Here is a 12524-nt window from a genome sequence, read left to right as displayed (position 1 = left end):
TCTCACACCATCAGACCAGTGGTCTTTCCACTTGATGAGGCAGCCTCTCCAGAAGCCTCTGGAGCAAGCAGCCACTTTTGGTATTTTAAAATGTTCTGCCCCTTCAGTATACTCCATGGTTGGTTAGTTCTTCCTCAGGGATAACAATGAGGGAAGCATCCTCCCTCTTTTCATCTTTAACTCTTACCTAGAAGCACAGTCTTTTGAATTTACCCCAGGCAAAGAAATTCTTAATCTTTGCTAAGAATTTTTTCAGCTCCACCATAACCCACTATTGACTTGTCTCCCAGGGCTTAAACAAGACTCAGAACCTCTTGCCCCAGAGTTTCCACCTCTAACTTAAAAACAGGTTAAAGTCATTGTTGAAAGCACTAAAGAAATGCCCAGAGAAAGAGCAGTAGTCAGGCAAAATACTGTGTGGTGAACATTTCTAGCAGTCTTAGAAAATCCCTTCTGATTGGGGTGAGACCTAAGCAGGGATGATGAGGGAGGAAAAAGGATGGAAGAGACAAGGAGACACAGCAGGGTGGGGCCACAAGATAGAAGGGATGAGGAAGAAGGGGAATGCTGGTACTAATAAAAAAACTCAATATACCCCTGTTTTCAAATTCCCAGGCACCGAGTCAGGATAGAAGCTGAATTTCCCAGCACAGAAAAAACACTTTTTAAAGATAAGAACTTTAATGTCTGTGACCCAATTTCTGCTACTGATGACACTTTAGGGCTTGGCTTGAATTGCCCTCTTTAAAGCTTAGCCCTGCCTGAAACATTGCCTGTTAGGTATTTTAAATTAATACAAAGAGTGTAATCTATAGTGTGATCTATATCACCACCTTTACACACCTACAAACCCCTCCCAAGTTTCAAATCTTTGTATAAATGAAGTTCTCAGATAAGGGGTTATTGGGGAAGGGGTAGGTAGTATTAGAATATTATAATCATTGAGACAATCAAATAAATAAAATTATGATCTCTATTGCATTTTCTTGTTTCCCTCAAAATATAAAAGAAGAATCATAACAAATATAATATTTGGATTTGTCACCACATAGAAGGTTGGTGAATAAGAAAATACTTTTGATAACACTACAAAGATTTTATTCTCATAAACCTGCCAAGATAAAGGCAGTAATAAATTATCAATGGATTTCAGGATTCTTTTTTTTTAAAAGGAAATTTAAGACCTGAGAAATATATATTTCTATTTCAAATCTTTGTACAAATGAATTCTGGAGCACACACAAAAGAATACTTTCCTAATCTTAGAAAAATCACATCTTCAATGACACACTGGGTGGTTCATCCTTCAAAATGTCAAGTCTCAGTGAGACTTAAATCTTCCATATGGGTTAAGAGTATTGTATTCACAATCAAGTTCTACTTTAATGAAATCTACTGGCTGCACAGCTAATTATTTGTTCATCTGAGTTGGGATTCTCTGGGCCATCTACAAACTCACCTTAGATTTTGGTGTGCTGGAAACTATAAGGAGTATAGTAAAATAGCTAATAGTAAAAATAGCTAATAGGGCACATGCCAATTTGCATTCTGAGGACCTGAATAAAACGATCTCACTTCCTAGGAAGCAGTCAAAGGTTTACAACTGCTAATGGGCAAATTTTTCAAAGAATTTACACATTACTACTACGTTAGGTTTCTACCTCTCACTTTAGGTAAGTAATATAGGAAATAGATCTTTCCTCATCACCCTCTCCAACTTTCACAAATCAAACACTTTCTTCCTTGAATCTCTTAACTCCACAGCCCCTCATTTCTTTCCTCAAAGTGTAAAAGCCATTGTCTCGTGCCCTGTCGAATTAAATTAGGAGATGAAAGCAGAGAAGCGAGATGAGCTGCACAGCGGCCAGAAAGGGGTATGGAGAAGGTGGGCACAGGGGAGATGGGGCTGCAGACAGGCTGGGGTCTGGGTTGGCGTGAGGCCTGGTGAGCACAGGGAGGGAGGGAGATCAGCGAGTGCTGGAGGAGAAGAGGTCGGCGGGGAAGATGCAGAGGTGGGGGGAAGCGGGTGAGATCAGGGGGAAGGCGAGGTCACAAGGGAGGAGGTGAGATCAGAAGAATAGAGGTAGGGGGAGGTGAAGTCAGGGGAGCACCGCCGCGAGGTTGGGGTCCAGGAGCGGGAGGGGGCGGGGCCGGGGGCAGGAGGCCGCAGGAGCGGGAGGTCTACCCCGGCCACTCACCCCACAGGCTGTTGCTGAAGCCGTCCCACACGCAGTTCGTGGCGCCCCCCACCACGCCGCCCCGCGGGCGGAACGCGAAAGCTAGCGCGGCCCGGAGGACGGAAGGTAGCAGGTTGCCGAGGCCGACGTGAAGCAGGAAGAGGCGGGAGGGGCTGCGGAGCCGCGGGAACTTGAGGTAGAGGACGAGCACCAGCAGGCTGCTGCCGACGCCCAGCAGTCCCACGGAGCCGAGCAGAAGCACCAGGAGCTCGTAGGCGCCCTGGCTGACAGGCTGCGTAAGGCTCGGCTGCCCAGGCCACAGCCCCTCGCCGCCCTCCCAGCCGGCTCCGCCGCCGCCGCAGTTCCTTGCCGCGTGCAAGCCGGGCGCCGGCGCGCTAGGTTCTGGGTGGGGCGCAGAGCGCTCTGAGGTGTCCGTCACCCACTCCGGCCAATGCGCGGGCAGCTAGATGCCGCTCGGGGCCCCCCCCCCCCTTCCCCGCCCCCGGCGCGCCTCGTAACCCCGCCCCTTCCCGCCATTGTAGTCCCGCCGCGACGCGCCTTGTAGCCCCGCCCCTTCTCGCAGGCAGCGGAGTTCCTGCTCTCCAGGTTCCTCTTCCCTCGCCCCCTTCCGGTACCCCGGCCCCACCCGCCCAGTCAGTGAGAGACGGGAGGCACATCAACCACCGTGATTCCTCACTCTGCAGCTTCCCCCACCCAGCTGGAAGCCCTCTTGGCGTTCACCACCCACCGACTCATTCAGGAACATTTATGGGCTCCTGGCCCACCACGTGCTCATGAGGGGTTTACACCGTCCTTGGCTTCTCCCTCCCCAGGAAGCTGTTACGACCCGCTGCCAAACGGAGTCGCACACTTAATGCAAACCCGGGCCACACCCCAGGCCTGACCATATTGTCCTTCATGTCCTCCCTGAAGTAGCAGTGGATACACCCTGTCGCTAAGGCCCTCACTGTGGCGACCCCCCAGGCTGCGCCCTCAAGCTCCAGACCATATCTAGCAGGTGCAGAGGTGGTGCTATACTTGAAGCAGCACATTTCCTCTGGCCTTTTACACAGTGAAAACAGAGGGCAAGTCAAGCACAGGTCCGTGAACTGATCAGTCTTTGCAGGGCTGCGCTGCTGCCTCTGCACAGGCCCCAAAAGGGCCCGAGGGGATGCAGTCCCTAGCCAGACCTGCAGCCTTTCCTGGGCACTGCTGGCTAGCACAGGGTCTGTGCAAGGGCAAAGTAATGGCCCTCCACGAAAGTGTGTGCCTCCTCCCATCTCCATTCAAAAGATCGGTAGAGAATGACTAGCCTCAGTGAACCTCCATTACAAGTTCCTTGGGGGGTAAAATCTGATCGTCAGGGTGCATTGAGCAATAGCTGAGGGGCAGTGTGCTCCGTCCTTAAAATCTTGATTTGTCACTAAGGCTTCCAGTCTGGCTTTGTCTGTGAGACTGACTTACCCACTTCTTTAAAAAACTCATTTAGGGCTTCCCTGGTGGCGCAGTGGTTGAGAGTCCGCCTGCCGATGCAGGGGACACGGGTTCGTGCCCCGGTCCGGGAAGATCCCACATGCCGCGGAGCGGCTAGGCCCATAAGCCATGGCCGCTGAGCCAGCACGTCCGGAGCCTGTGCTCTGCAACGAGAGAGGCCACGACAGTGAGAGGCCCACATAACGCAAAAAAAAAAAAAAACATTTAATTTTGTGTTTTAGATTTATGCAACCATTTAACAAGTTCTGTTTGTTTAATGTCTATGGCATTTACTGACTAGTCCACAGTAAGGTCTCAATAAATATTAGTTGAATGAATGAAGGAGGACTCATATTCTTTCCTAAAGCATTCATTCATTCATTCATTGGTGCTGAGTCCCTGCTCTCACAAAGCTTACATCCTGGTGGTGTTAGGAGAACAGATGATTATCAAATAAGTACATATGTAGTGTTGTGAAATGTGACATAAAGAAAAGTAAAGCAGAGAAAGGGTATTTTGGAGGGAGGGGAGAGGTTGTTATTTTGTACAGTGTGGTTACAGATAGCCTCACTGAGTACTGCAGGTACAGGGTAGATGTAATGGGGTGGGACTGTGCTTGGCATATTGGAGGAAAAACAAAGAAACCAATGTGGCTGGAGTGGAATGAGAATTATGAAATAAGGGCAGAGAAGTAGGTGAGCAGTGATTGGCCAGATAATGCAGGTTCTTGGCTATTTTAGTAAAAGGACTTTGGCTTTAGAGTAAAGTCCAGGGCAATGCCTAAGCAAGAGGAATAATATCAATGAAGGAGAAAAAAGGGAATAAGAGGCTTCTGGCAAATGTTTAAGAATTTTGATAAATTTATTTTTATAATACAATGAACTGTTAAGGTTATTTATTATACTCGACAGAAACGGGTAATGATACTACAAATATTATTCACTTTGTCAGTAATGATATATGTTTCTATTCATTTTCAGAATTATGTAATCGTAGGATAATGCCAAAAATACTACAACTTAAAAAGCAAGTGCAGTACTGGCATAAGGACAGACTATGTAATGAATAGAGATTTCAACAAGGATGCCAAGACTACTCAGTGGGGAAAGGACATTTCAATAAATGGTGCTGGGAAAACTGGATATCCACATGCAAAAAATGAAGTTAGAACCTTACCTTATACCAGATACATAAATTGACTCAAAGAGCTAAACTTAAAGGCTATAACTATAGAATTCTTAGAAGAAACAAAACATCTTCATGACATTAGGTTCAGCAATGATTTCTTGGATATGACACCAAAGGCATAGGCAGCAAAAGAAAAAATAAATTGTACTTTTGTTCATCAAAATGAAAAACGTTTGTACACTATCAAGAGAGTAAAAAGACAACACACAAAATAGGAGAAAATATTTTCAAATAATATATCTGATAAGGGATTAATATCCAGAACACATAACTCATACAACACAACAACAAAAAGCCAAACATCCCCAATTCAAAAATCGTCAAAGGACTTGAATAGATATTTCTACAAAGATACACATACAAACGGCTGATAAGCACTTGAACAGATGATCTTTAGTTATTAGGGAAATGCAAATCAAAACCACACACCCACTAGGATGACTATTATCAAAAAATAAAAACAACAACAACAAAGAAACTAAAAAGTGTTGACAAGGATGTGGAGAAGTTAGAACACTGCTGTGCCGCTGGTGAGAATGTAAAATGGTGCAGCCACTGTGGAAACAGCTCGGTGTTCCTCAAAATGTTAAACACAGATTTTTCATATGATCCAGCAATTCTGCTCCTAGACGTATAGCCAAAAGAATTGAAAACAGGGACAGAAACATGTATTTGTACACCAGTGTTCATAGCAGTAGTATTCACAATAACCAAAAGGTGGAACTAGACCAAATGTCCATCAACAGATAAATGGATAAACAAAATGTGTTATGTTCATACAATGGAATATTATTCAGTCATAGAAATAAATGAAATTCTAATACATGCTACATCATAGATGAACCTTGAAAACATTATGCTAAGTGAAATAAGCTAGACACAAAATGACAAATATTACAGATTCCTCTTATACGGGGTACCTAGAATAGGCAAATTCAGTAACAGAGAGTAGAATAGTAGTCACCAGAGGCTGAGGGGAGGGAGGAATGGGGAGTTAGTGGTTAATGGGTACAGACCTTCAGTTTGGGATGATGCAAAACTTCTGGAAATGGATAGTGGTGATGGTTGCACAAAATCGTGAATTACTTAATGTCACTGAACTGTGCACTTAAAATGGTTGAAATGGTAAATTTTATGTGATGTGTATTTTAGTACAATAAAAAGCTTATGCCAATTATGCCTGCATCTCACTCTCTCAAAGTAGGAGAAGTACAGTGTCTGCAAATGTAACCGATTTACTGAGTGAGCTGGACTCAGTATAGTGCGAGCAAAAAGTAACTTTACTGTCTCTGGCAGTACTCATTTCAGATATATTCTTTCCACTTATTCTTCACTGCCCTTCGTTGACATTTTATCAGTTCTCAAAGCCTTTCTGCTCACTTTCAAGTAATATAAAGTCCAGAACATTGTAATAATGAAATGTTAAAACTCTTGGAAAACTCATCTGTCAACCCTCCAAAACAGAGCCTGCTGTAGCCTGGAGAACTTCTGGGGATGGGGGTTGAGGAAACAACAAACTTAGCTTCTCCTGTTTCCTTGACCACTACCTTTAGATGCTGCTCTGGGCCCCCCTCTGAGATTTTGAGGAAAAATCTTCCTTGATTGATAAAGTTGTCATCTGATGTTGGTGCCCTCTGATTATAGCAGATTTTTAATGCTGTGTTTTTCTCTCCTGGGGTGATTTGTGGGATCTCTAGAGGACTGAGGTCACTGGAGATATTTCTCCCACAATTCCCTCAACAGGGACAATGCCTCTGTCAGTTGGCTCCTTGGGTCTACCTCTCAGATCCTGGTTAGGGGCCCTTAGACCCTACAGGCAGCGCTAAGATGACACAGCTTGGCTCTTCTACTCAGAGTCTTGCATCCGGCCCTCTGGAAGTATGTATGCATCCTTGCCCTACCAAAACCTGGATGTGGCCTGCTGTTGGAGAACTGGCCACAGACTGTCCCCTTCAGTGCCAGTTGGGTAGAAAGAAGTGGATAAAAGTTATGGCCACTTAACTACTCTAAAATTTTTCTCTAAAGTGCTCACCAAGGGTCTCCTCAACCTCTTAATGAACCTGCCTCCTCTTAAGTATTTTGAAGGTGAGAATAGACTCATCTGTGAAGAATCGGTTTCTCAGTGCCTCCACTTCTCAGCCCATCCTCCTACATGGGCTGTATAGCACTTTTTCTAGAATGGGGGGATTCCTCAAGTGGAGCCTCTGGCAAGACAGAAAGAAGGCCATTTTAATACCTTCCCACTCTGGAGCATTAAATCATCACAACCCTCATATTCCAAAAAAAATCTTTTACAAAGTATGAGGGTGTGAATGGAGACAGTTTTTATCTGCCACTCTTGCTCAGATTCACTGATAACACTTAGCCTTCTGTGTCATGCACATGTCAGCTAAGAGGACTCTTCGACCCTTACTCAACTGAGTAATCTCCTTCCAAGGGCTGGAACTAATCCTTCCCTGACATGTCTGAACTGTGATTCCTAGTGAGAAGCAGAAAAAGCCTTGAAGAAAATCTGGCCAAATATATCTGAACAATTTCTGGCCTTAGGAAACATAAGTTAGTGAATGATATTGAACTTTTTCAAAAAAGAAAATCTGGCATACCTTCAAGTTCTGAATGTCAATTCTCTTTGTGCATACAACTTCTCAGATGTGTGAGATGTAGGGATCAGTTTAATGAAAATTGGGTACCTGTCCACATTCCCCTCCCCCCAAATACATACATTTGTTTTAAAATGGAATCTTGGGACTTCCCTGGTGGTCCAGTGGCTAAGACTCTGTGATCCTGATGCAGGGGGTCCGGGTTCGATCCCTGGTCAGGGAACTCGATCCCACATGCCACAACTAAGAGTTTGTGTGCTGCAACTAAAGATCCTGCCTACTGCAACTAAGACCCGATGAAGCCAAATAAATAATTAATTAGTATTTTCTAAAAAATGGAATCTCATTTATAATCTTGCTCTATAAAGCAGAGTTTGGGTGACAAAGGAGTTATAGAAGAATAATCATTCAATTTCTTAAAGGAACTGGTTAGTGAAGTTATGATTAATGTATATCTATCTCTAGCTATATCTCTATCTATATATATCTGTATCTATATATACATATATTCTCCACAGCAGTACCCATTATAGTGAAATTTTGGTACAATGGGGACAAAGAGAGCATTTATAGGTTTCCTGAGGTGGGGGGGTCGGGAATAAAATAAGTTACGTACAAAGGATCAGAGATCAGAATAGCTTATAATCAGCAACAAAATCTGATCAAAATAGACTTCCTCTAATAGCAACACCAGAAGCAAAAAGACAGTGGAATGTTATCTTCAAAACACTGAAATAAAGCAATTTCCAGCCTGGAATTCTATACTTACCCAAATATCATTCAATGCAAAAGAAGATTAAGAATATTTTCAGATGGGTAAGTTATCAAACATTTATCTTCCAGGCAACTATTTCTGGATGCAAGCCACCAAAATGAGGGAATAAACCCTGGAAAAGTAAGATATAGGATAAAAGAGAAAAGATAAGGGAATTTCCAAAGTGATGGCAAAGGGAAATAACAGTATGACAGCTATGCCCTGATATATATGACATCGGTTTTGGCTGTAACTCAAGAGACAGACATGCAGAGGAGAGTTATCGAGGTATCTTCTGCTCTTGTATTATTTTTTTATCTTGTAAATACCTGGGTGAACATGGCCCAGATTCTTAGCAGTACCTGGCTGGCCAGCATCATGCAATGTTGGAGCTCCTGCCTGCCCTGCCACACGCACCAGTCAAGAATTCTCATTTCACTCCAGAGGGGTCCTTCGCTTACTTATGTTGATAACTAGAGTTGACTAGGGTGAACTCAGAAGCAGAAAAAGCAGAACAACCTATTGCTTCTGGCAGAATTTCTACCAGATATCTGGTGCCTGGGCCACATCACAGACCAGCTGAGGACCTAACTATAGGCCTTATGTCATGGCCTTGGTCACTGACTTCCACACACAAGATCTTATATGACTCATAGAAGCTGAAGCCAAATAGCTCAGGGAAATCATTCCAACTATTTTTTTTTAAACTAGAGTCTTTCTCTAAGAGTGGCAATATTATTTCTTTCCTTACACAGCTAGATGTGTGCTTGCTTCTGAATTTTTATATCAATCACCTTCACAATCATTTATATGTAAAAAAGCAATTAATAAAATAATTAAATATTTGGTTGAGAAAAATAGATGGAAAAGAAAAAATATATACTTATGAAGGATATTAGAAACATGGAAACAGATTTATGAAAGAATACATTAATATTTAAATAATGTGCATGATTCTATTGAAACTGCATACAATTATCAAAGTATGTGGCCTGAGCCTAGAAGGAAATATTCTAAAATCAACAATTTTGTAAGAGGGGTGGGAACATGAGTGATATCTTTTAAGTTCTTTAAACTGATGGTTATATCATTTTTGCAATTGAGAAAATACAGGTACCACTGCATCCTGTAGCTCTAAAAATGGCCACAATAATTGTGAATTGCTCCAGCTTATACTTTTAAGATGTTCCCAAAAGCCACTGCCATAATATGCATTTATACTTGCTGTTTCCACAGTCCCTCCTCCCACCCTCTCTTTGATCCACCATTCCACTGAGATGGTGTTTCTCAAGGTCACCATAATGCACATTCCAATGGTTAATCATCAGTCCTCACCTTATATAGCCTATCATCAGTATTCGGCACAGTTTGCCACTCCTTTGTATTTTAACGCTTATCTGTAAATACTTCAGTATGTAGCTCTTGTCAATGAAACTTAATCAATAGTCAATCTATGAAAGAAATGGAAAATTTCAATTTTAGCCAAATTTGAGAATTATAACCCAGGAACAGCATCTGAGAAAGCTCCAAGAACTTTTCCGCCTGTTAGAATCAAGGTACAGTTCTTGTGAAATTTTTTGAGACAGAGGGCTGTACATTAAATGACATATTATTGACAGTTTACACAGTTCAGATCTAAGCGTCACTGTGGCCCCTTACAAGATGAAAAAGGAGTATTATCTTTTAAGGGGCTGTTTTTTTTGGTGCTAGGAGAATGTTGCTCTTTCAGGTATTTCTACTGATGGGGAAGGTTTGGTCAATGCATAATGCAGATACACAATGCACAGTAGAGGACAGAGAGGAGGCCAAAGGGCAGAGAAATATTTTATGTTTAAATTTTTCTTGTCTTGCCATAAAATATGAATTTTATTTCACACTCTAAAATATATCACATAACAATAATATAACATAATATATATTCATTACATCTAAAATAATGAACAATAACTTCTCAGTATCATCAAATATCTTAGTCAGTGTTCCAATTTCCAATTATCTCAGACATGTTGGAATTATTTTTCAGTTTGATTGTTGAGTCAGGATCTAAATACAGTCCACATACTATGACTAGTTGGTGTGTCTTTAAAGTTCCTTTTAACCTGCAGGTTCTCCTTCCTTCTTTTTTCTTCCCATGCAATTTCTTTACTGAGTAAACTGATAGTCCTTCCAATGTCTCCTTCCTTTTCAAAACACTTTCTTCTCTTGGTTTCTGAAATACTCCTTTCTCTTGGCTCTTCTACCTCACTGGCCACTCCTACTTAGTCTCTGTCAGTGGTTCTTTCTGATCACTCTGACCTCTGAACACTGGCATGCTCAGGGTTTGGTCCTCAGTTATTTTGCTTCTTCAAGGAGATCTCATCCAGTCCAGTGGCTCTGAATACCACCGAAATGTTGATGATTCTCAAGCTCTCCCCTGAACCCTGGACTTTTATATCTGAGTATTCAATCTCCACAATTGTTTATCTAATAGACATCTCAAACTTAACACATCCCAAATTGAACTCTTAATTCTTCCCCCAAAATCTGCTCCTCCCACTGACTTGCTCCCCAAAAATGAGTAACTACTCTATCCTTCCAGAATCCCTGGAGTTATTCTTGATCCTTCTCTTGCTATCACACTCTCATCTAATCTATCAGCAAATTCTGTCATATTTACCCTCATACAATCTGACATCTTAGCCCTACCTTCATCACTAATATCCTAATCTAAACCACTATTAACTCTTACTTGGATTATTGAAATTGCCACCTAATTTGTTTCCCTGCTTCTATTCTTTCTCTCCTTCAGTTTACCTCCACAAAGCAGCTAAAACAATCCTTTTCAATTGTGAATCAGATCATATCAGTATTCTACTCAATAGTAGATTAGGGATTACTGTATAGACTGTCCTTACAAATCTGCTCCCTGCCCCCCGACTCTCTGACCTTATCTCCCCACTTCTCTTCCCCATCCCACATCACCCCTGTCACATGATCTCTTTGCTGTTTTTCAGATACGTGAAGCACACTTTGATCTCAGGACTTTATGCCTTCTGTTCTTGGAACACCCTTCTACCATTTACCCACATGGCTTGCTACCTTACGTCCCTCTGGTCTGTGCCCAGATGTCTTTCTATTAATGAGGCCTTCTCTGCGCTCCATAACCCTTGTCCTTTGACTTATCCCCACCAGTTTCCTTACTTGGTCTTTACCCATTTTTCTTCCCTCTTAGGCAGTGTATACACACACACACACACACACACACACACACAATTTGTGGGGAAAGAAATCTCAATCTCCTCCTTATGAAGGAAGGATGATGTTACAGATATATTATGATGCAATGAGGACCATATGCATGACACTGGTAACATTATGAGGTCAGGATTTTTACTGAAATGTTTGCCTGTATGAAATGCATTAGACCAAAGTCAGTGTTTCTCCCTGCTAACATCCTAGTGGCAGCAACTCTTATTCCTACCCACAGTATGGGATTTTAAGATCAAAGGAATGAGACCTAGGGCAAAAATTGAGGTAACAGGGAGACATTGTAACAACTGGAAAGTTTTCTAAGTTGGCAATTTACATTGTTATTTCTGGACAGAAATAAAAGATTCCCTATGTCCCTATGGATATCAGGGAAGAAAAACATTTCAACCTTGCACTTCAGGTTAGCAATTTCAGGACAGCCTTGGGAGGGTTTGAAAAATTGGTTGAACGTATAGCAGCCCAGAAAAGAGATGAAAGAGCTGGCTTTTTTATCCAGAAAGAAGGTAAGATCAGTGATCACAGGGCAGTCCAGTTGGGTCCGTTGATTAGACCTGGGAAAAGTTTTAAGCCATCATGGAGAAGCAACATAGCTTAATAGCAAAGACATTGAATGGGGGGCCTCAAGTCCTCGTTCTGAATCTGTCCTTGAATAGCTAAGTGGACTTAAGGAAGCTCTTTTCATTTTTCTGAATGTTAGTTGACTCAAGTATAAAATTAGGGGGTTGGATTAAATGACATTTAAGCGTTCTTCTGTGGGATCTACCATTTGATGGCTCACTGATTGCCCTGGGACTCTCAGTAGTGCATAGTGACCATTAGCAAGCCACATGAGCCACCTGCCATCTCTTTACTTAACGATATCACAAGATCATAAAGACTTTTATAAGTAAGGCAAAGTTTTCTACCTTACCATGATTCACTCTCTGGGTCTCTCCCCGCATCTTTAAGCTAGAATAATTTCAAGCATGAGAAGGTAAGGGAAACAATGAACAATTGTCTGCCAGGATCATTAGCAGCAGATACCAACACAGAACTGAAAGTACAGCTCCATGGTCAAGGTTGAAGGGGAGTGGTGTAGTGTGT

General features: G+C 42.3%; 2 protein-coding genes across 2 annotated transcripts in view; one reads left to right on the top strand and one right to left on the bottom strand.

Moving 5' to 3' along the window:
* The window catches only part of OPN3 (opsin 3), a 59347-nt gene extending 56493 nt beyond the window's left edge, over positions 1 to 2854 (bottom strand). Inside the window, 2 exon segments of the mRNA XM_033855994.2 lie at positions 2199 to 2579; positions 2617 to 2854. Coding sequence (XP_033711885.1) covers positions 2199 to 2579; positions 2617 to 2854 — 619 coding nt within the window.
* An 8775-nt stretch (positions 2855 to 11629) lies between these two features.
* The window catches only part of WDR64 (WD repeat domain 64), a 149971-nt gene continuing 149076 nt past the window's right edge, over positions 11630 to 12524 (top strand). Inside the window, exon 1 of the mRNA XM_033851972.2 lies at positions 11630 to 11944. Within this exon, the coding sequence (XP_033707863.1) occupies positions 11800 to 11944 (145 nt within the window). The 5' untranslated portion in view covers positions 11630 to 11799. The remainder of the gene's footprint in view (positions 11945 to 12524) is intronic.

This window comes from Tursiops truncatus, chromosome 1, assembly GCF_011762595.2.
Source record: "Tursiops truncatus isolate mTurTru1 chromosome 1, mTurTru1.mat.Y, whole genome shotgun sequence".
Classification (NCBI taxonomy): Eukaryota; Metazoa; Chordata; class Mammalia; order Artiodactyla; family Delphinidae; genus Tursiops; species Tursiops truncatus.
Note: the sequence above shows the minus strand (reverse complement) of the source record. Positions and strands in the feature narration are given on the sequence as shown.